This window comes from Manacus candei, unplaced genomic scaffold, assembly GCF_025592945.1.
Source record: "Manacus candei isolate 608988 ecotype Guabito, Panama unplaced genomic scaffold, ASM2559294v1 h1tg000003l, whole genome shotgun sequence".
Classification (NCBI taxonomy): Eukaryota; Metazoa; Chordata; class Aves; order Passeriformes; family Pipridae; genus Manacus; species Manacus candei.
In genome coordinates, this window is record NW_026138051.1 from 3,291,687 (window position 1) to 3,313,117 (window position 21,431).

Genomic DNA, 21,431 nt, shown 5'->3' on the forward strand with positions numbered 1-21,431 from the left:
AATTTAGATGCTCTCAGCAGGGCTCACCCTATTTGGGACTAGGAAGATGTGGTGAGAGCAAGGTGGGGTGCAGTGGCTAGGTGCAGGTTTTGCAAGCATATAGCATTGTGTGTGAGGTGCTGCCCTTCAGTGTGTGTGTCCTGGTGACAGATTTCTAAAGTCCTTACAGAAGAAAAAACCCAAACAAACCCACAGAACAACACGTTATCTTTATTCATAGCAGTTTCCACTGCCTCCTTTCTCTCTCTTGCCGGGTTATCAGAAACAGCTTGCTTCAGAGTCAGCTTAAAACTCTTCCAGTTTCCCTGCAGGGTCAGTTTAAAACTCCTCCAGTTCCCCTGGGTCCGTCAAGGACTTGAATTGCAACAACCGGTGTCACAAATGGCAGCAGGTGGGGAAGACCCCTGAGGGCTGTGGAAAGCTCAGGGCTTCTCAGCTGCCCTTGGGATGATGTGCCAGGAGCAACCCATCCAACACAAGTGGTACAGCAGTCCCAAGCAGAGTTAACATCCCACAGACACCTCTGATGGTTTTCCTTCTGAGGATCTGAAATGGACAGAGACTGTTATTCCCAGTACTGAGAGAGCTGAGGACACGCTACAGCATCCCTGTCAGACACTGTCCTATCCCAGTGGCAATGCTGGAAGCATTTGTTTTCCACAGATTTCTTAGCAGCATCTACATTTTTTTAAATTTCACACACCAAAACATTTGAAAGGTGGATGCAAAGCAAAGATGAAGGAGGGTGTGTCAGACTCGATGCATTTGACTGCCAAATAGGTGTTAGTTGATCCCTGAGGACCACACAGAAGTATTTCTATAGCCAGTTCTCCCTCATGAGTGATGCCTTAAAAGGAATGTTAGAAAAGCTACCCACTTGCTTACATTATATGGCCACGAGGAAAAGATAATAATCATCAGTCCCAGGGGATGAAGAAAGTATCCAGTACCAATACTTTGGATACAGGCAAATTCATCCACTGCATCTGCTTTCCCCGTGCACCATCACTGATGTGAATGCAAACAACTGGGATGGGAGTGCATAGAGAATGAGGCTTTAGCCATTAAAATGGCACTTCTCTAACACAGCTCGTACAAATCTCTGCTCTTGAGTGGTTTGGGGCATGATAATGGCTTTATTTATGCTGCTGTGCATGCAAGTAACTGCTGCATTTAACAGAAGCAGTCGGGGCTCCTATGAGCAGTGTTTGAGTCTCTGCTGTGAGTTTATGGGTTGCTGTAGAGCATTTCATATCAGAAACAGACACACTTAGGAAGGTTGTTTACTGAAAATAAACTATTATTCGGTGTCCAGTCTTACAGTATCTATTAATGTTTGTCCCTTAGACATTTAATATGTTGTTTCATTTATAACTGTAGTTATAAATAGTTCTAAACACCCACAAAAAATTACATTGCTTGGAGAGGCTGCCCTGGTGCTTACCTTTTCTTGCACTGGCCAATCAACATAAATATTATGAGGCTACTTGACAAACTCAGAATGACTGGAATGAGGATAAATAGCTGCTTGTCCTCTTTTCTGGACACTGCAAAGATAAATGACAGCAAATAAGGAAATGCTAGAATGGATTATATTACCTCTTACAAAGCCTGGACTCAGATGCAAACTCACTGTGTCCACATTTGTTACCCTCTATGTTGATATTTATTTACTGATTTATTGATTACAGATATATGCCAGGTATATAGTACTGTATAGGGTAACATACTCCTTTAGGGTAATTATTTCCTGTGTATATATGTAGTCACCACTATGTGCCTCTCCCCTGGGGAAAGCTGCTGGAGCAGAAGCATTGATATTTTGAGGCTTGCCTGCCCAGTGCCCTGGAGATGCAAAGCTGTAGGAATGGCTGTGCTGGAGTAGGTCGAGGGTATAACTAAGCCAGCATCCCACCTCCAGTGCTGGACACCAGCAGATACCCAGGGCAGTCATCAGCACTTGGTCCCAAACAGGCTTTATAAAGGATGTAAAAGAAACACTTTACTTTGGGTTCCATACCAGAGAAACACTCCTGTGTCCATTCACTCCAAAAGCCCTGGTCAGCACAGAAAATATTTGTTCTGCCCCTGACACGAACACATGAAATGTGGCTTTGATTTGCTCTGGGGATTGTGCAAGTAGTCTCCATTTGGGTCAACACAGGCTGAGAAACAAAGCACAGAGAATAATAGTCAAGGAATTATGTGCCACCACCAGTAGCTCTCTGCCATGACTTGATGTTCCTGAACATACTGTCCAGGCTCTGCAAACCCCTGGATTATGTTTTGGCAGTTTTAAATAATTTCATAACAGTTTTGGACCAGCTAATGCCAACAAGATGATAATGAAGACAAATATATTGCAAACTCTTTCTGGGGATGCCATCATGTATGTTGCCATTTATGCCTGTTAATTTAGGAAATCTTTCTTTCAATTACCTAAGAAAACTCATATGTAGAATATGGCAATTAAAGAAAAAATGTCCCTCAGTTGTCCCCTATGATTAATTAGTCCTTTTCATTTTTGCTCTCCAGACTGCACCTGAATAATGCACAAGGAAAAAAAACACCATGCATAAAAGGTATGTTCTGTCCCAGGCCACTTCTTCTGAGAAATTCAAATTATAGTTTTATTGGACCAAGCTGTGCCATCATAATCAAGGGAACAAACCACAGCAGCCTTTAAATTTCCTTGATGACAGCTTTCTGAGATAACATGCAGGAGATCTGAGAAAGTGCTGTCTGGGAGACTCCTGCTGTGATCTCTTCCTGCTAAAGCAAACGCTGCAGCTGGAGGTCAGGGGGTTAAGTGGGAACATGTGCAGTGGAGCAGCCGGTCAGCACGTTCGGTCAGCGCGTTCCTCCGGCAGCACCAGGCGGGCAGTGAGGAGCTGACAACACCCTGCCTGCAGCCTGCTGCCTCCCCACTGCCCTCAGCAGGGCTCCCCCACCCTGCCCCTCCCCGTGGCACAGTGTGTGTTGTCCCTACCGCCCAGGCAGCCTTGGCCTCCTCCAGATCTTCTGCCACCTCCACCTCGTACTCCAGGCACTGGGGCGGTGTTTGGCCGCCCGGGGGGCTCCAGGCCACGAGGAGCTCCTGGGCTGCAGACATGGACACCACCAACTGCCTCGGGGGGGAGGGCTTGGCTGGAAGGGGGGACAAAAAGAGAGAAGGTCAAGAGGTGCACTCAGACAGGTCCTGGTGGAAAGGCTTCCATTAATCACCACCGCCCTCCGTCCTTTTTTCCCCGTGGATGGGATTTCTGAGCTCTCTTTGCTCTCAGCCAGGATGCTGGAGGAGCAGGATGTCACAGAGGCTGGAGAGTGTGTTATTTATTTTAACTTGACACACAAGCTGGACAAGGTCCTTGTTCTGAGCTGCAGTGCAGGGGTTTTGAAACACTGGGGTCTGAGCCCTGTGCTTGGCATGCCCCCCTCATGTTGCAGCCAGCCAGCCCTCCCTTGGCCTTGGCCCCTGCACTGACACACCACAGCAGTGTTGGCCTGACACTCTCTGAATCCCAGGAAAGATTGGTTTATGTCAAATGCCCAAAGCCACATATGAAGCACATGGCAGCACTAATTGATTTCAGAAATCCTGCTCATTAGCCCATGGCTTAGCTGGAGGACTAGCCCTTTATCTCTCTGGAATGTGGGTGAATGCATCAGCCCATAACAAAGACCAAGTACATGTAAGGTTTGCACATCATGTTGTGCTTTGCTTCCTTTCCCTGTCTCTGATGGGTTTGAAATCCACCTCTGCTCTGACAGACCTCATCACACCTTGCACTCAGTTTCTCCCAGTCCTTAGCTTGGTTTGAACAGCAACACCTAAAGAGCTCCCCTGTGCTTGCAAAGAGCAGAGCAGTGGTTTCAATTCCATCAGGAGTAAACGAAGATATTTCTGTGATGGTGCTGCTAGAGCCAAAAACCCCACAGCTGCTCTGCCATCTGCCATTTATGTCCAAAGTTGTCCAGCTGCTGAACCCAGCACTTGAAGGGACCCTCTGACCCTCTGGGGTGTGCACTGAGTGGTGTTGCTCACCTGCAAACACTCCTGGACACTGAAGTCCCCCAGAGCCCCTTCTCTGAGGGGAAATTCACCCAGACACATTACAGCCACCCGCCCACATCTGTTGGAGCCCCCTCACACAAGGTGTGAGCCTGGGGTGTGTGGTGGCCTGGGGGTGCCCAGAGCCCTGCTGCTTTCATTACCCAGGTTGTGGAGGCGCAGGGTGCTGTACAGGGGCCGGAGCGGGGTGGCTGCTGCCGAACCATTGACACAAATGTTGAGATCCTGGTACTCTGCCTGGCTCAGGTTTCGCAGAGTGCAGCCCACGTTCACGCCGTGCTCCTGGATGTAGTGATCACACTGTGCTGCCTGGTCCAGCCCCTCGTACCTAGCAGTGTGTAGGAAAACAGACAGTAACCAAAATAGGGGCCGCCTTTTTTTTTTTTTAAATCAGTCCTAAGCCTCAAGCCCTGCTGTTTGCAGCCTATCTGAAGCACAGTGCCATGCATCAGCCACCTGGACTCCTACTACAGGAAAAGTATGGGGAGGAGAAAAAAAAACCAAATTAACATGCACAAATGGTTGGTTTGTAGGGTGTGCCAATCTCTCCCCAAGCCCATTGCTGGAGCACAGGAGGCTTTACGAGGTGCCACACTGTGACTGGAGATGGGGAAGGATTTGGCCCCTGCTCATGGAGACAGCCATCCTCCTGTAGGACCCTTTCTGCACCATCAGCCACTGACTCTGGTCAGAAGGGTCCCCTGCCAAGTCAAAATGCACTAGTAATATAAAAATTAGCTCACAGGGATCAAAGGATGCCATGATTCCCACCCGATCTTGTTATACAATGGGTCCCAGATCCAAATGTCTGGTTTTGTTACAGCAATTAAATAAAGGTTGAGAGGTTTTGTGTTTGTTTTCCTTTTAGGCATGAATCATGAATTTCCGTGGTTCTCCTCAAGCAGACTTTTGCAGTTAGCAAAATGTTTTTAAGTCAGTGCTTCTGCTTTGAAGACTATTTCCAAAATCTACATGGAAGCTCTTTTTAAAATGCAGCTATGCCTCTCTACACATAGCCCAATGACACGAAACCCAGACTAACTAGTCATCCTTCCCATAGTATCATAGCAAATGAAGACCAAATACAGCATTCACTTTCTCCCAAACCACTAATTCTAGCTATGTTCCTCCTGCAGGATAGAATTTAGGCAGCAGTTTAAAAGAAACAGCTGAGAAACATGCATTTTTATTACCTTTCAGCAGCATGCTTGCCTGTATGAGATGTGCTATGAAAATATACTTGAAGACTACAACTCTTAGTGGCCAAGAAGCCCCACTCTTTTTATAGGGTTCACTGAAACTTGGTAAGCTCATGCTGGATCCTGTCCTATAGAGATATGTGCACTGTGACCATGGGAAATGTGCAGCCAGAACAATCCAGGTGTGTTCAGCAAAGGGAAAGCACGAGTCTTTGTGGTGGACAACATGCAGAAAACACTCCATGGGGGTGAGTAAAAGGAAAGGAGGAAGTGACCTGGCAAAGGTCAGCATGAGCCTCATTTCAAGAAAGTAAGCAGGGATTGAGTATATTCCCTTGCCAGAAGGCACGTGTTGCTTGGGATATTGTTTCAGCTCATCCTGGGTGGATTGGGCAATAGTATTGCCAGCCATAAAAAGCATATTTACTGTGGCATTTTAGTACCCTGAGAGCTTCACTGGATTGCTGCCTGGGTATTTTTCTAGTTTGCTGATACATACCAATAATATAACCCATAATGTGCTCCACGAGGAGCAAGGAGACCTGGCTGCCAAGTGCACTTGAGGTATTCCCAGTCATGATAGATGCAGTGGAAATTCTGGACCTGTGATTCCAGTTTTCCTGTTGAATGAGAAGGAAACAATGTACCAGTCATTCAGCAACGTACCAGTCAGGCCGAGCAGAAGCACCATTTTATGCCTTTGAACAATTGTGTGCTACAGTTGAAAGAGAAAAGTAAATGAAAGGAAAAGATAGGAAAAGAAAGCAAATGAAAGGTAAAGAAAGCAAAAGAAAGCAAAAAAAAGGCCGGTCAGCGTTATTAGATAATTTTACTGCCAAGTGCTCTGTCTCTTATAAAGGTCATTTCATCCTAGAGCAGGAAGATGCTCAACTGACCTTGTTATTCAGCAGTGGAGCTCTTGCAGGGCAACTGAGCAGAGCTGGGGTGCAGACAGCAGGAAATGATCCCCAGGTACCCAGTAACCTCAACCACAGCCATTGGAAGCAGAGATGCTCTGGTGTCTTATCCCTCAATAAGCCCTGCAATGTCTTTCCCATCCAGCAACCCTCAGGCCAGCACTGGTTCATGCAACAGGCTCATGCAAAGCACAAAACTGCATCAAGTATCACAGGCTGCTCCTAACCTTGCAGTGGGACCTGAAAGGTGGCAGAAATCCAGTCACTTTGCACCTCCACACCACTGGTACACCGTCCTTCGAGCAGAGTCTGCACCTTCACTTCAGCAGTCCTGCCGAGGTCAAATCCAACTCTGAATTTTAGCCTCCTAGTAAAAATAACCTGGTTGAAAGACAGACTTTTTAAGCACCTCTTCTGTTGCTAAGTGGGCTGCAGAATTAGCTACCCTTGCTCTCACTGTAGCTGCAAATAGGCTCCATTGTGTGCTCTAATGTCTCTTTACATTTCTGAGTTGCTTCACTGCCCGGGGCTTCTCCAGCACTATTGTACCACCTGCAGTGCCCAGCCTTGCTGGCTTTCAATCCTTCCACCCGCAGGACACCAGCAATGACAAGAGGGAGCAGATTGTTTAAAGGGATCCCCAGCAGCAAGGAGCACTGGGGACGATCTGATGAGGACATCACTACTAATCCAGATAAAAAGCATTTGTTCATGACTTGAGATAATTAGAAACAGAAGGAACAATGTGTCTTGTAGTGGCTGGTTCCTGTGGAAAGCACAAACACACCCTACAAAGATGGACCAGCAGCCAGGCACTGCAGCACAGGCTCACCACTGAGTACCACAGGGCTTTGTCTTTTTGGGGGATTTTTGAGCACCTCTTTTGGAGGTTATTCTAGTTTTTTTTTCCTCAGCTTACTCCCCTTTACTTTATGCAAGGGAAACTAATTTGACAAGGGCTATAAATGATGGAAGTGTCACATTAGCCCAAGCAGGACATGGGATCAAATGCATCCGTGTGCTGCAGCAGGAACTGTGATGGCACAGCCCAGCAGTCCCCAAGGGTAAGAACCTGTTGAACCAGGTTTCTAGCAGACATTGATGACATCTGCTTCTGCTGATGTCCAATGCATTTTTTTCAGGCTAACTCTTCTTCATGACCTCATCTGGGGTCAAGGTTTTGGCAAGGTACCAGAGGTGAATTTTTTTTCCGGTCTGTAGATCTGCCTTGTATAAGACACTTTCATAACTGACACTGGATCTTCCACCTCTGCAGGCTCCCATGGGATATCTGGATCAAAACCCTTTCCTGTGGTAGCCAAACACAGCCTGGTAGCCTTGTCTTTGCTGCCTTGGGCAGATGAAGCAGATATTCATGCAGGATATGCAGAAACCATTCCAGCAAGAAGCTGTGCTCCACAGCTCTCCTGAGCCCACTGACTGCTCCCCTCTCTGCCTGGTCTCTTGAGCTGGCAAGACCTCTAGCATTCCTGCTTTAGGATTGTGCAAAAAAACCCCTCTTCCTTTCAGGATACCAACCTGGGTTCTGGGTTCTTGAGGCACATCCACATTTTTCATGTGTTCCTCAGTACCTTGTGCCAACCAAACAGCCTCCTGCTGGGTTTCTCCTCTCCCCACTCTATTTACCTTCCTAACCCTGCAGCAGTTTTCATCTTCTAAGCACTCCCCAAATATATTCCTACAACCCTTCCTGTGCTGTGCCTGTCTGCCATTGCCCTACTACACATCAACGTTGAGAAGACTGACAATTTTATCATAGAGCTGAGTTAGAGTCAACTGTATCTGAAAGACAAAAGTAAATGGTAATTGGAAACTCCCTTTTGGGTAAAGGGAATGTTAGAATATTAGGATAATTAATGAAACTTCTATTTATTCACCACTTTGCATCCCTAAGGATCTGTTGACACTGAGTTTCGATTCCAGCCCTGTAAGGATGTTTAATATCATTCTTTTACAATGAAGAATGATATCAGATGTTATTGGATTATTTTGGGCAGCAAACACCCTGCCCTCTGACAGAAACAGCCCCTTCTCTGGATGCTGCTGCTGTTACATTTCAAAACACATTCCTGTTTGGCAAAAGGTTCAAACCACTGGAACAGCCTGGCTTTTTCATGGAAAGCTGGAATTGCTTTGGTACCACTCCTCCTTGAAAGGCAAACATAAAGCTGTGCAGGAACTGAAGGCAGAACAGTAGGGTGGATTTAGGAAGGATTAACTCTTACCTTCCAGTCTGTATCACCAGTGTTACGATATTCAAACTTGTATTTTACTGTGCATTCACTGGAGGTTTGTACGTCGGGTGGAGGTTTCCACTCTATATCGAGAGGACCTAAAAGTCCAGGGTCGGTGATCTGAAGGTCTCGTGGGGGAGCAACTACGTTAAAAAAAAAAAGCAGAGGGTAAAACAGAGTGTCAGAGTAAAGAAAACAAACAAAAAACCACTTGTGGAGTTTGATGATATGACAAAATCAGCTGCTGGATGTGGAGGGAAGTGCTGCTGGTTCAGGTCCAGCCCTGGCTATTTAATAGCCTGTTCTCCACAAACCTACACAAGCTCTGCCCCTAAAAGCCAGTTTTTGCTGATGCTCTGAGAAAACACTCAAGGACCATTGGAAAGGCCCATAGAATGCCACTTCTTTGACCTTCTTTTCCAAGATGCTTTAAGCAAAGCAACTGTCCTTGGATGACCTTTCATGTCCTATATTTGCACGCCTTTAACTCATGATATTTACCAACTTTCAGGACAAGTATCTGCAAACATTGTGTTCAGCACATGCACCAACACAGGATGACAGATCCCAGCATGCTGTCAGAGGGATTAATATTCCTTAACTGTAACAGACACAAATCACCCATATTGCTTTAAATATTCCTTTCAAGTATATTAAAGATTAATGAAAAAAAAAAAAGGTAAAAAAGCGGAAAGTTAAAATCATTCTTATTTTGGACATGTATCAGCTATGCAAAAATGTGCCTTCACAGTCAGTCTGGCTTTTACCAAGGTACTGTAAGGTGCTGCTGTATGCTAATAAATCAGTGTGTATTACAGATGAATTCCATACTAGGGCAGGTCCAGCTCTGTGTGGAGCTGTCGTTCACATGACCAAAGCTGTTTGGCTACTCAGTTTTATTAGCTCAAACAAAGCTAAATTTTGTAACATCTAAGGTCATTTTTCTCCACTATCTAAAGGTGAGATTATCTATCTGGTTTCTACCTATCTGCTGCACTTTATTTCACAGTGATTTGGAGCCCATCTCTTGGCAGTGTCAGTCCAGCATTGCCACCACTTCTCTGTTTGAATCTGGCCTCCAGGTCACTGGTTCCTCTGACACCTTTTTCATGTCTTCATCAGGATTTACACCATTCTTTCATTTTATTTTTTTTCTATAAATCCACTGTGAAAACAGACCCTGAGAATATTTTTCAGTGGAAGACAGTGAAATAAATCAATCTTTAACGTGCTCCTTGGAAAGTTTGCAGGGTACATCGCTGGAGGGTTTGTTTCTTCTGTGGAAATTCTCCAAAATGAAACACACTCCAGGCAGTGGTTTTAAGATCCCACTTTTCCCAGCATGTAAAGCTCCATGGGAGATTTGTTATTACAGGAGATGTCAAAGTAGGAGATCATGGCAATGTATTTAGGACAATGCTGGAGCGGGGAACAACAGACTATAATGATTCAGAGAAAAATTAGATTTTATGTATTTTTCTGTGTAACAAGGACTCTCCCTCCCACAACTGTAAGCCCTGTCTTCCAAGGTGAGTAGTGGGCTTGCTCCAGCTCCAGTGGGGCACAGCCCTGCACATGCAGCATCTTGTATTCATTTTCCTGCAGAGGAGAGGATCTGATATGGCTACACTGAGACAGGCACAGATTTCCCAGCATGGGCAGAGGAAGGGAAACAGGGGCACAGGCAGCTCTGCCTATGCAAAGAGTGCTCAAGCTGGGCTCTTGATGAGCATGGGAGTGGGGGCAAGGTGAGGGCACCTCACCCACCTCCCAGGGCTTTGCAGACATGCAAAAGCATCAGAAGCAGCATTGGGGACAGCAAGTCTGTAGGAACAGTGCTCCAAGGACTGCAGCTGCTAAAAATGAACAAGTGGCTCATCCAGAATGGCCATTTACAGCCAGACTGTGGAGGGAGGGAGACAAAGGCACAGGGATGTTCCTCCCAGCAGCCAAACCAAGCCGTGGGGGCCAGCAGGAGGGAGAACTTCCACACCTGCTGGCAGGGCTGGGAGCTGGGCTCTCCTCCTGAGTGGATAAATTGCAGCAATGCAAACAAGGAAGCAAAAAGCTAGAAGCCTTTCTCATGAGACTGGTGATGAGCTGTCAAGAGGGGATTAGATTGGTCAAAACTGGAATTTCTGACTGGAAATGATAATGCTCTGAAATTTATTTACATCCTGATCTTGAGCAAAACAGCCATATTTTCCCTAAACAATTGCTACTGTAAACAGCAATTCTTGCAAAACAAATTTTGATTGGATTTCAGAGGGAACAGAAAAGCTTCTTTTTGGAATGTAACTTGCATTCTGGAATCTGATTGTTTTTTAAATGTCAGCACTGCCTCTTGCAGTTTCTCATTCTCACAATAATACATTACATTACCAGTCTCACTCACATCATTCATACAGGACAGAGGACTAGAAACACTCTATTTCATTATCCAGCCTTGAAGGAAAGCTGCTCCTGAATGTTTCTTGAAGAAAACAAATTAACAACTTGTCTCCCTGACACTCATGGTGGTGACTCAGGTAGGGATGTGCTGGCAAGACAGCCACAGCCCCCATGGCCACCCCTCCTTGGCTGCTGGGCACACTCCTGCCAACATCACTGCCTCGGTGACACACCCCTGCTGATCCCCAGCTGCCTCCCACCACTTTGCTCCACGCCGTGCCATTGTCTGAGGTGGTGCAAGCAGCAGGAGGGTTTGCAATTTTCCGCCTGTTTTGCCAGTGGGAAAATTGCAGCCTGTCAGGTGCCCCCCATACGTCCCTGCTGTATGTCTGCACTTGTCTGTGCTGCTCACAGAGGCTGCAGGTGAGTCTCATGTCTTCAGAAACCCATTTTAAAGGCAGTGTGCTTTGCTCAGCGTGGCAGTGGCGTGTTTGCTGGCAGATTTCTGTCCATGCTGCCTGGCAGGACAGGGAGTCTCTCAGCGGCCTCCTGGACAAGTTTTTTACCTCTGCATCGTGCACTGTGCGTGGCAGGGAGGGCCAGACCTGCTCACCATCCCTCTGGAGAAGGAAAGTTTTTGGGTGCAAAGCCCCAGCTAACAGAGGCCAAAAGACTTGGGGCTGGCAGGTGCAGTGCAGCAAAGAGGTGCTCGGGGGCTTGAAGCAAAGGGTGCTTGAAGAGCCATTGCCACGGATGACAGCTTACATAGAAACACTTTTTAGAAGAAAGTATTATTCTCCAAGTATGATTAAACCTTGTGTTTCTTACACCTAGCACAGTCTGTCCAGCTGGGACCACACTCAGGAGCATTGATGTATCCGAGCAGTATTTATATTTGATATCTCTCTATCAAACAATATATTCACTGTGTACCAAAGGCAGTTTCTGTTCCTTTCAAATTCACTCAGAAGAATATCCACTAAACACATAAAATACGTTTAGACAATGGATTACAGGTTTATAAATCAGCCACTCACTAAAACACACACACATACACACACGAGAAGCTTTGGCTGAAGGACTAACTTCGTAAAGAGCCCAAGTGAACATGAAGCAGGGTTAGGCAGGAGCACAAAGAGCACGCTGGGTTTTACCTGGGATGTGGGAGGAGGAGGAGGCCACCACGCAGCTCCACACCAGCATCACGGAGAGAGTGTAGAGCCTCTGGGGAGCCATCTGGAGGTAGGAGGTCCGGGGTTCCGCCGGAGCCGGAGGACTGGTCCTGCAGCACGTGTGCGAGGGGGCTGGAGAAACAAAGCGGAGTTCAAAGGCTTCAGCACATCCGCGAGCTCGGGTATTCCCTCTGCAGGCTGAGCACTGGCAACAAGCGCCTTTTCACTCGTTTACCAAGTCGGATTAATCATTTCCCAGGGGACTCTTATTTGCAACTTTTGCTGATGGCAACACAGGGATGGCTTTGGCTTCGTCTGACATAGTTTCTGGCTAGCTAAGCACATCCTTTTGTCAGCCTGTGCTTCAGTCACCGAGCTGCCTGCTGAGTGTCTTCTGCAGAAAGAGTGATTCAACTGAGAGACTGAACCCCTACAACAGGATGTGCCTTGGACCAATGACATGTTCATAAAAAAAGATCAAAGCCAGAATGACTGAGCCTGGCCTTATCCAATAAAGGGACATATCTTATGCAACTATCACCAGCCTTTGTCTTTCCTGTTTCAGGAATTGGTCGGAATGATAGGAATGCTTGTGAGAATTCTTAGTTACCATAATAATTTTTGAAGGGGAGTGGGGACTGAGAGGGAGAGGAGCAGAGTTTCCAGGGAAGGAACTACTCCTTCCCTCGGATTTCATGCTGAAGGTGGTTAGGAATTACTGCCTGTGGATACTGCCAGCTCAGCACACTTCCCTATGCCAGAAAGTGTTGCATTACAGGTTTTTAGGCACGTGGTTTTTAATTTTTTTGCATATAGATACAGGTACAGGTATAGATAGATGGGGAGGAAGTGAGAGAAATATATAGATATAGTTACAGATATAGTTATATAAATAGCTATAGACATGGATATTAATCTTTCTGAAAGCTTGAGGCCACTGCTTAAGCTCCTCTTGTGTAAGAACTTGGCATCTGTGTGAGCAGGCACCGCATCTCTGAGATCTATCGAGGTTACAAACTCACTTTACATTGACTCCACAACCTTGGCTAAGATAAGTGGACTCCCAGGTCATACTCTGGCACAGCTGCTTAGTCAGCACCTGCAACCACAGGGTGTCAACGTGGAAATGGGGCTCTGCTGAATGGCAGAACTTCCAGTCAGAGGGAACTTTAGAAATCTGAGGACTGGGGCCAACATTGAGAAAAGTGACTCACAGGAGCCAGAGGAGACAGGTTGTGCTGGCAGGGGTGTGTGTGTGTGTGTGTTTTAAATTAACCAGAAATTCTAGCTGGCAACACATGGCAGCAACTAAAAATACACAACAATTTTAACAGCTAATTGCAATTTAAATTAATATAAAATTCCCAAAATCCAGTACATAATTATAATTATTACATCACATAAGTATAAATGTTTTATCACATAAGTTACATAAGTTACAGCAATTATTACTACAGCAACTTTTCTGTTTCAGTGTGAAATGAGAATGTATGGAGAAGTTCCAGTCAGAAGAAATGACCAGAATTACATCTTAACATATCAAAAACAACATAAAACTTGTGTCAGTACAAACCTGGCTGTATGCATAAGTCTCTGTCTCAGAAGGGTCTCCAAATTCAGTCCAAGGACTCGGTGATATGGAGAGCTGGCTGACAGAGCTGGGGAAAGGAGCAGCTGTAACCCAGAGCTGGTGAACAGCAGCATCCAAGGGCTGCGTGTGAATGTTGGTGGAGGAAGCTTTTTTTCATTTCCAATACACTCACTTTGAATGTATTCGTGTGGTTTCACAAGGCAAGCCAAAATAAACAAAGGCTTTCACTGCAAGATTTAAAACCATCAAAGAGCTCTTACCTGGGCCTCCAAGTGCATGGGAGCCCATCTACCTCTGGAGTGCTGAGCTGCTCAGCAGCCTCATGGGTGCTCTGCTCAAAACTTTGTCATTCACAGACATTTTGAGGGTTTTTTAAGGGCCTCCCCTGTTCTCCTCGGGGATCAGGTGCCTCACTGCAATGTTACTGCCCTTGCCACACGGCCAGAGGCTTTACTAAGCCAGCACCTGAGGGGTCACTGCTGGGCTCTATGAAGTGCTGGTGCCAGCTGTTGCTGCCACTGTGCTGCTGTAGGTCAAAGATGTGCTTGAAATATTGAAATGATTCTCTGAAATGAGAACCAAATGGCAGGAGGAGGGTGGGCTGTGTGCCCTGGTGACGCACGGCGGGCTGGGAGCCACGGCCCCGCATCCCCCCTCGGCCCCACACGTTGCCTTGGCCCATGGGGCTCCAGCTGGGGGTGCCCAGGGCCAGCCCTGGTGTGACCCACCACCGTGCCTTCCCATGAGCTTCATGGCTGTGGAGCAAGTCCAGCCTCTCTGGCTCTCAGAGCTCTGCAGGAAATATAGAGAGTTATCCATCCCCTCGCCCTCTCCTGTGGGTTGGGCATATCATACGAGCCTTGTATGGCCATGCCTGTCACCATCTACTTCATCCCTCCTTTCCTGCATCACCCTGCAGGAAACATGACCTTTTTTACATGCAATTTTTGTCTTAGGCTAATTGCTGCTACACAGACCACCACCAGTGCTCTGTAGACACAGCTGAAAGTGAAAGGGCCAAACTTTATACAAGATAAAGACAGGGAGCAACCTATGGCTAGGATTTGGAACAAGTACCTCAGAGAGGTATGGTAGCACAAGTGAAAACACAAGACATTTTCTGACAAACAGAAGCAAAGAAGGACAACCCCAGAAGGCCATGGGGGGTTTACCTGTGGTTGGTGATCTTCCTTCTCATCTTTCCATAGCAAAAAGTAGCAGAAATGACTCATGCTAACCCTGAGCCCTGTGAATTTGGAGGGGCAAGGGGGTTGTGAGTGAATTCTCCCTTCACTGAAATTGCACAGTGCTGGTTGTTTTTTTCCTTTTTGCTTTCTGAAAAGGATGGGGGGGAAAAAGTCCCTTGCTGCTGGTAAATGGCCCTGCTTTCAGAGTTTTGCAAGATTAGAATTTAACATTCACATATTCTTGTTGTGTAAGCTATTTAAGCAGAAAAGGTCATCCTGGGCAGATCATTTGAAACAAATGGGAACCATTTGCCAGCAGGGTGAATGCCAGTTCCTGAGTGCAAGAATTGGGTCAATTCCTGAGAAAATTGGGTTGGAAAAAATATGTAGTTGGGATTTGCAACAATAGGGCTCCACAATAGAACCATTGGTGCTGGAGCACTGGGAGGGACCAGTGAGTGCAGGTTGGTGCTGAACAGTGCCTGCTGTTCCAGCCTCCTCTGGCCACCCTCCTGTCCAAAACAACTCCCTTTGCAAACTACATGTGCTTCTCTCTTCCTCTCCTTGTTCTGGTACCTGATGCTTGTGTTTCTCCCCCTGCCAGAGTGAGTGCAAACCTCAAGCTGGTCCTGGAGGAGCTCAGCTGAGGGCACACTGGAGAGGATCCACACTCCATTCCAGCAAAGTCCATGTGTAGGAAAGACATCAGTGGCTCAGGGCACACCTCTGCATAGAGGCCACATGCTCAGACCTTGGCTTGTACCGACCTTACCGACAGCAACTGTGGGACAGACAAGGACAAATCCCTGCACATATTGGACCAGAGCCTTATGGCCTGCAGGTCAGGGCAGGAACAGGCAGGCAATTTGCAACCTACTGACAATTCTGTAAATGGGGTTCTGTTGTAAAAGACTCCATCATGAAGTGATGACAGGCTCATGGAAGAAGATGTAACTGAAACCAGACCAGCCCTGGCTCACCAGCAAGCCCTGGGAGGGTGCCCTGGCAAAGCTCTGAGCTGTCCCCAGGTGCTGTGGCTGGTGGCATCACTGCTAGCTGGGCTCAGCCCCTCACTACTCTGCCCTCCTGTGCCCACTTTTCCTTGGAGCCCCACAGTATCAGCAGCAAGACACTTCTGTGCCCAGCAATGGGAAAAACCACAGGGATTGTTTCCTGTTTGTCTGCCTTCCCTGTTGCAACTGTATTTGGAAGTTGACTCCTCTGGTTTGCTCATGAATTAGATTTTTTGGGATTTGTCAGCTGGGTGACTGACTCCTGGAGTCATTATGTGCTCAGGAACATCTCACAGAAGCTTCCTCCTCGTCCAGGAGCCTGGTCAGGTCCCAGAGCCTCACAGCTGCTCTGCACTAAAGCCCAGGGAAAGCAAACTTGTAAAAGTGCCTCCAGGCTGAATAAGAAATTTCAGAGCAGAGAGGCCCCTGAGCTGGGTTCTTGGACTCTGACAGATATGCAGCTGCATGCAGAAATTAAAAAGTGCTTCTGTAAAAATCTGCTTCTGTTTGATGAAATTAAGGAACAGCAGCATCATTGCTGAAACATTTCATTGCAAATGGCAAAGTGGTTGGCAAAGATCATTAATGGAGCGAAATGCAAAAAATGGGCCAAATCTCTTTTGGTTAAAATATGTTTGATATATTCATCCCATTTGTGCTACGTTGGTTCTGTCAAGCAATCCATTGTCATCCTAGATTAAAATATGGGGATGTGATAGTTCAGAATAAAAGCTTTCAACTTTGCAATGCAGGTCTATGTTTAGAAGCAGCTTTCTATTTGAGCAAAATAAAAACTAAAAGGCTCCAGCTATGAACAGACCATTTGGTATCGAATAGCATGAGTCATTTGATCCAAAGGGATGGTTTTGAAATTGCCAGTGGCATGGAAAATCAATGGCTTGTAAAAGCCTCTTAACTGCCTCATGTTTCAGGGAAGCCAGTCTCTTTTACAGAACTTGCATTAAACAAGCTCTTTCCAAGGCGCCGGAATAAAGGACTCGGTAATTCTGAACAGACCTGTGGCCTCCAGCACAGTGTTATGGATTGCACTGGAAAGGGGATGTCACCATGAGGAGATGTGCTAGGAAGAGCAGCATGAGGCAGCGGAGACAGACTGAGTGTTGCAAGAAAAGAAACCCCTTCTTTGCACTAAACACTTACCGCTATCATGGGATTTCAGGAAATGGTGGACGGAATCCAGACTCTCTAGCAATGCACAGTGTCAATATTTACTTTTTTTGGTGAGTGGAGACCTCAGTTTTCCATATTTCTTTGCTGATGGCTACTATCCTGGCTCTGATGGCGTCTTAGAAAGGGGCAGCAGCTGTTTGAATGTGCCTGTATCATGTAAGCCAACAAGGCAGCTGCCATGGAGCTGGCTCTGCTGAAATCTTTGCTTTCTGTAATCAGTGTTGTTCTCAGAAAGACCCATCCAGCTGAAAGCTAAACAATACACACTCCCTCTCCCTCTCAGATGACTCCATGGCAGGTTCCTGGCTGTGTATAAGGCACCCCTTACACACATCCCTCATCAGCTTCCTGCAATTCCCAGTGAAATGGTTTCTGTGTGGAACGTGTCTCCTACCTTGGGAACACACCCCGACCAAAGGGTCCACATCCTGCTGGATCCTGTCTTCACACTGAGTCATCTTCTGCTCCTTGAGCAGTTTCTTCCACAACCTGTACGTGCCCTTTGCCCACACAGGGACTTGCTCTGACTCTCCCTCCCCTGCAGCTGGGCTTGGGCTGAGGATTTAGCAGAGCCTGGGAGAATAATTTCGTTCTTACTGTGGCACAGTGTCAGTTCTAATACAGGACTCAGTGGCTGGATTCTGCTCTGGCACACCAGACCACGTAAAACTTTTGTGGAAAAGATTTACAAGGTGTGCTGAGGAATTAAACAGCAGTGACCAACACGTGTAGCTGCACTTGGGAATCAGCCTATGTCAAAAATAGGCTTCAGGGGCTGGGGGTGTGCAGGGTAGGCTGGGGAGATGCTGGGGACCAGCAAGCTGGGAGGGGATCAGAAGCACAGCCTGGCATACCAGAGCCCAAATTCTGCTGCTAAATGCACCAGGGCATTACAGAAATAACTGAAATGAAGTCATAAAGCTGGCAGAGCAGAAACTGCTGCTGAACAGGCCACAGATACATCCAGACAGAGATATAAAAGAAGCTAAAAGTTATCTCCAGAATAAAAAGGCCCTGCCACAACTCCCAGCAGGAGTTGGGGCAGGCAAAGACTCCTGGCTGGGAGAAGTGCTCCTTCCTGCACAATTTAGCTGGTGAGACCTGGAGGCACCTCGCAGCCAGAGTCTAATCCTGCCTTTGCTGCCATGAGCAGGGTATGGAGCCAGTTCCAGAGGGTCAGGGCACGAGCAGGGCAGCTGGCACAGGCAGGAGAAAGGGCAAGGTCCAAATCACCATCACAGAATCGTCCTTGAACCCTGAGCTGCAACTCAGAGCATTTAAAATAGCATCTTCCCAGGGGTCTGGTGTTTTTTTCCTGGAGTGTGAGGGGAGAGCAGCACTGGCCTCCTCTCCTGTGCCTTCCCCATCCCATATGGTGACCAGGAATCACCAATGCAAACAGCAGCCCTTTATGGCTCACATAAATATCTTATTAGTTTCCCTTACACATGCAGATCTTTGACATTCAACCCAGAATAACTGCCTGGGGAGGACAGACAGCCCCTCCATGATATCTACTGACAGCTCTTATCAGCAAGCCAGTGCTGAATTAGGACAAGCCGGAGTACTGTTAATTATATGAAAAGGTGTTTAAATCTTCCCATGAAAGAAAAAAATATAAGACACTTAAATTAGGAATGACCACAGGAAGGATTTCAGAACAGCCAGAATATGGCTGGAAAGGGATGAGACACATTGGTCCAACAATGGTGCAAACACACACACAAATACACACATGCTTGTTTGAAAATACATAGTTTAAGCATCCCCATGAACTCTGTGCAGATACGACCAAAGTTATTTCAAGAACACAAATACCAGTGCCACTTAAAAATAAAGAAGTGCTGGAAAACTCTTTCAAATTTATATAGAAATTATGGTATGTGTCAATCCATATTCTGCACTACACTTGAACAGCTACACTGAGTTTCAAACACACACTCACAGAAAATAAAATTAAAATATAAAGTAGTTATGGCTTACCACAAGGCATCAGGATTTTCCTTTGAGCCAGGTAACACACAACACAAAATATTTATTAGCTCTTAAAAAGCAAAAACTGGAACAGTAAAACAGAAGAAAAAGTCCTGCATATGTTCCTGTTTCTAGAGAGTAAGATTCAAGCAGCTGCATGTGAACAGCCAGCCTGGAAGTGTTCTGTGTGCAGAATGCACATGAAGAAATAGGGAAAACCACCAGTGCTCACAAGCATCTGGCTCAACATCCCCTCCCAGGGAGCAGAGTAAGCACATTACACTCATGGGTTGTAGTAAACAGCTCCACAACGATGTGTGAGGGATTTTCCTGCCACAGGGTGCAATTTGATCAGGAAAACCTTGATTAGTGTGAACTGAAGAGTTTTGCGGTTCCACCGAATTTCCAACAGACTCCTGCCTGGCTGTGGGCCAGCTCCCAGAGGTGCTGGGCACCCCAGCTCAGGGACAGTGCCACAGGCAAACCCAGGCAGCAAGGGGCTTGCTGGGGGCTCTGGGGTGAGCAGACATGAAAATCTTGACAATCCTGGCTGGTTTAGGAGGTTGCAGGTCCCCCCAGCTCCCATCACCTGCAACGTGGTGACTGCTGCAGGTCTGCACATCCTGGACCAACATCAGCACCTCAGCTGTGCACAGGCAGAACTCCACAGCCAGATGACAGCTGGACCTCCTTGTTTGTGGGGGAAAAAAAACCCCAACAAACAAAAGTGTTGTAAGTAAAACACTTTTTTTCCACTGGGAAATTTTGTTGTTTACATGGGGCTCCTTGACCAAAGAAAAACCTCACTCCATTGTTATTCTCCTGAGAAATATGTTTTGACCAAGGTCCTGACCAGATGACTGTTGCTTTCAGACAAGCAACAGAGAGCAGCTGGAAAAATCTGCCTCAAGCAGCTACAGGCAGACGTGACACTGGTGGGATGGAGCTGATTCACTGAGAGCTCAGACCTCACGTCCTGAGGAAGATGCTGGCTCTCCAGCTATAAACTATTATCATGCTGAAGAAGGACCTGCTGGCAGGACTGGTCTCCAGGGAGCTGCAGCTGCAGCTGGTTGGTCCTCCCCAGCACCAGCTGGCCAGTGAAATCAGGAAGAGGTTAGATTTCACAGGAATAATTTGTCTGGTGGATGTTCTTACACAGGTTTGCTCTGCAACAGGAAATATGATTAGGGGAAGAGGGTAGAGCAGACTCTTGTGTTAGTGAAATCCCTGTACGGCCCAGGAGCACGGCTCCATTAGGGACCAGTGAAAAGGAGAGCAGAGGAACAGTAATCCAAGCGAGATGGATGAGCTGCTTTGCAGCTCTGCTCTCTGCAAGGCATTCCTGGCAAGGTGCCTCTCCCCAGCAGCTGCTGCAGGACTGTGGTCTGCCAGGGAAGGTGAGGATGGGATAACAGAGCCTCTTGACAGGGTGGTCTGGCTAATCCTGCTCAGCTGTGCTTGGAAAGGCAAGCTGTCCCCTGCCATGCTGGTAGTGGGAGAGCCCAATTCCAGCCAGAGGTTTCCTTGGGATGTTGGAGCCAGAAGGTTTTGCCAGAAAATTTATCAGCAATTTATAGCACTGATGAAGGATTAGGTCGACGTGACCAGACCTGAAGGTAACACTGCTCAAAGCTCCACAAAAGCACAGCAGATTAGCAAAGCCAGAGCCCTGGATGGGCCGTTCCCACACAAGTCTCCCAAAGGTCCTTTTTAATAGGGGCTGTGTTGGGTTTGTCTTCTGGAGAAGTTCACAGAGCAGCATTTGCAGCAACCACAAATGTAAGGAATTACATCTTCGATGTAAATCAACAACGTTTGATTCCCCATGGATAAAGGAGTACTGATTTGCCAGAGCCAAAAATCTGACCTCATGGAAAATGTGCAGTTCCCAGTCCAGTGAAAAGAAGAATCAAGGCACTACTGAAGAGCTATACAACAGTGACTTACTGGTTCAGTCCCTGCCAAGACATTACTGCAAAACCCACAAAGCAAACAAATGCCTGAATTCCCAGACAACAACTGCTGAGTGTGCAGAGCTTGTAACACCCGACAAGCCACCTCTTCAAAGAACTCCTGCACCTAGAAGTTAAGTGTATCCCAAAATCCATGTTTTGTCTGAATATAGGCCCTACCCTCTGATGGCTGGAGGTAGATTTGAGTCCTCAAACACGCAGTTGTCAGGCAGCATGTAGTGACAGGACAGGGAGGAATGGCTTCAAACTGAAAGAGAGTAGGTTTAGGTCAGGTATTAGGAAGAAATGCTTTCCTGTGAGGGTGCTGAGGCCCTGGCACAGGTTGCCCAGAGAAGTTGTAGATCCCCATTCCTGGAAGTTGAATGGGGCTCTGAACAACATGGTCTAGTAGAAGGTGCCCCTGCCCACAGCAAGGGGGGGTGGAACTTAAAGGTCCCTTCCAACACAAACCATTCTGTGATTCCATGATTCTGTGCTCAGTGTCTGAGCTCCC

The 21,431-nt window shown here is 46.9% G+C and overlaps 1 protein-coding gene across 1 annotated transcript; it reads right to left on the minus strand.

Annotated features, from left to right (window-relative positions):
* Window positions 1-133: 133 nt before the first annotated feature.
* Window positions 134-19,140, minus strand: LOC127473137 (interleukin-13 receptor subunit alpha-2-like). Its single transcript, XM_051792421.1, has 10 exons — window positions 18,972-19,140; window positions 11,989-12,138; window positions 8,435-8,586; window positions 6,416-6,569; window positions 5,771-5,891; window positions 4,216-4,400; window positions 2,990-3,147; window positions 2,021-2,165; window positions 1,445-1,547; window positions 134-546 (listed from the first exon to the last, which is right to left on the minus strand). Exons 1-10 carry the CDS (start codon window positions 18,979-18,981, stop codon window positions 504-506), a joined length of 1,221 nt encoding a protein of 406 aa, XP_051648381.1. The 5' UTR covers window positions 18,982-19,140; the 3' UTR covers window positions 134-503.
* Window positions 19,141-21,431: the final 2,291 nt, after the last annotated feature.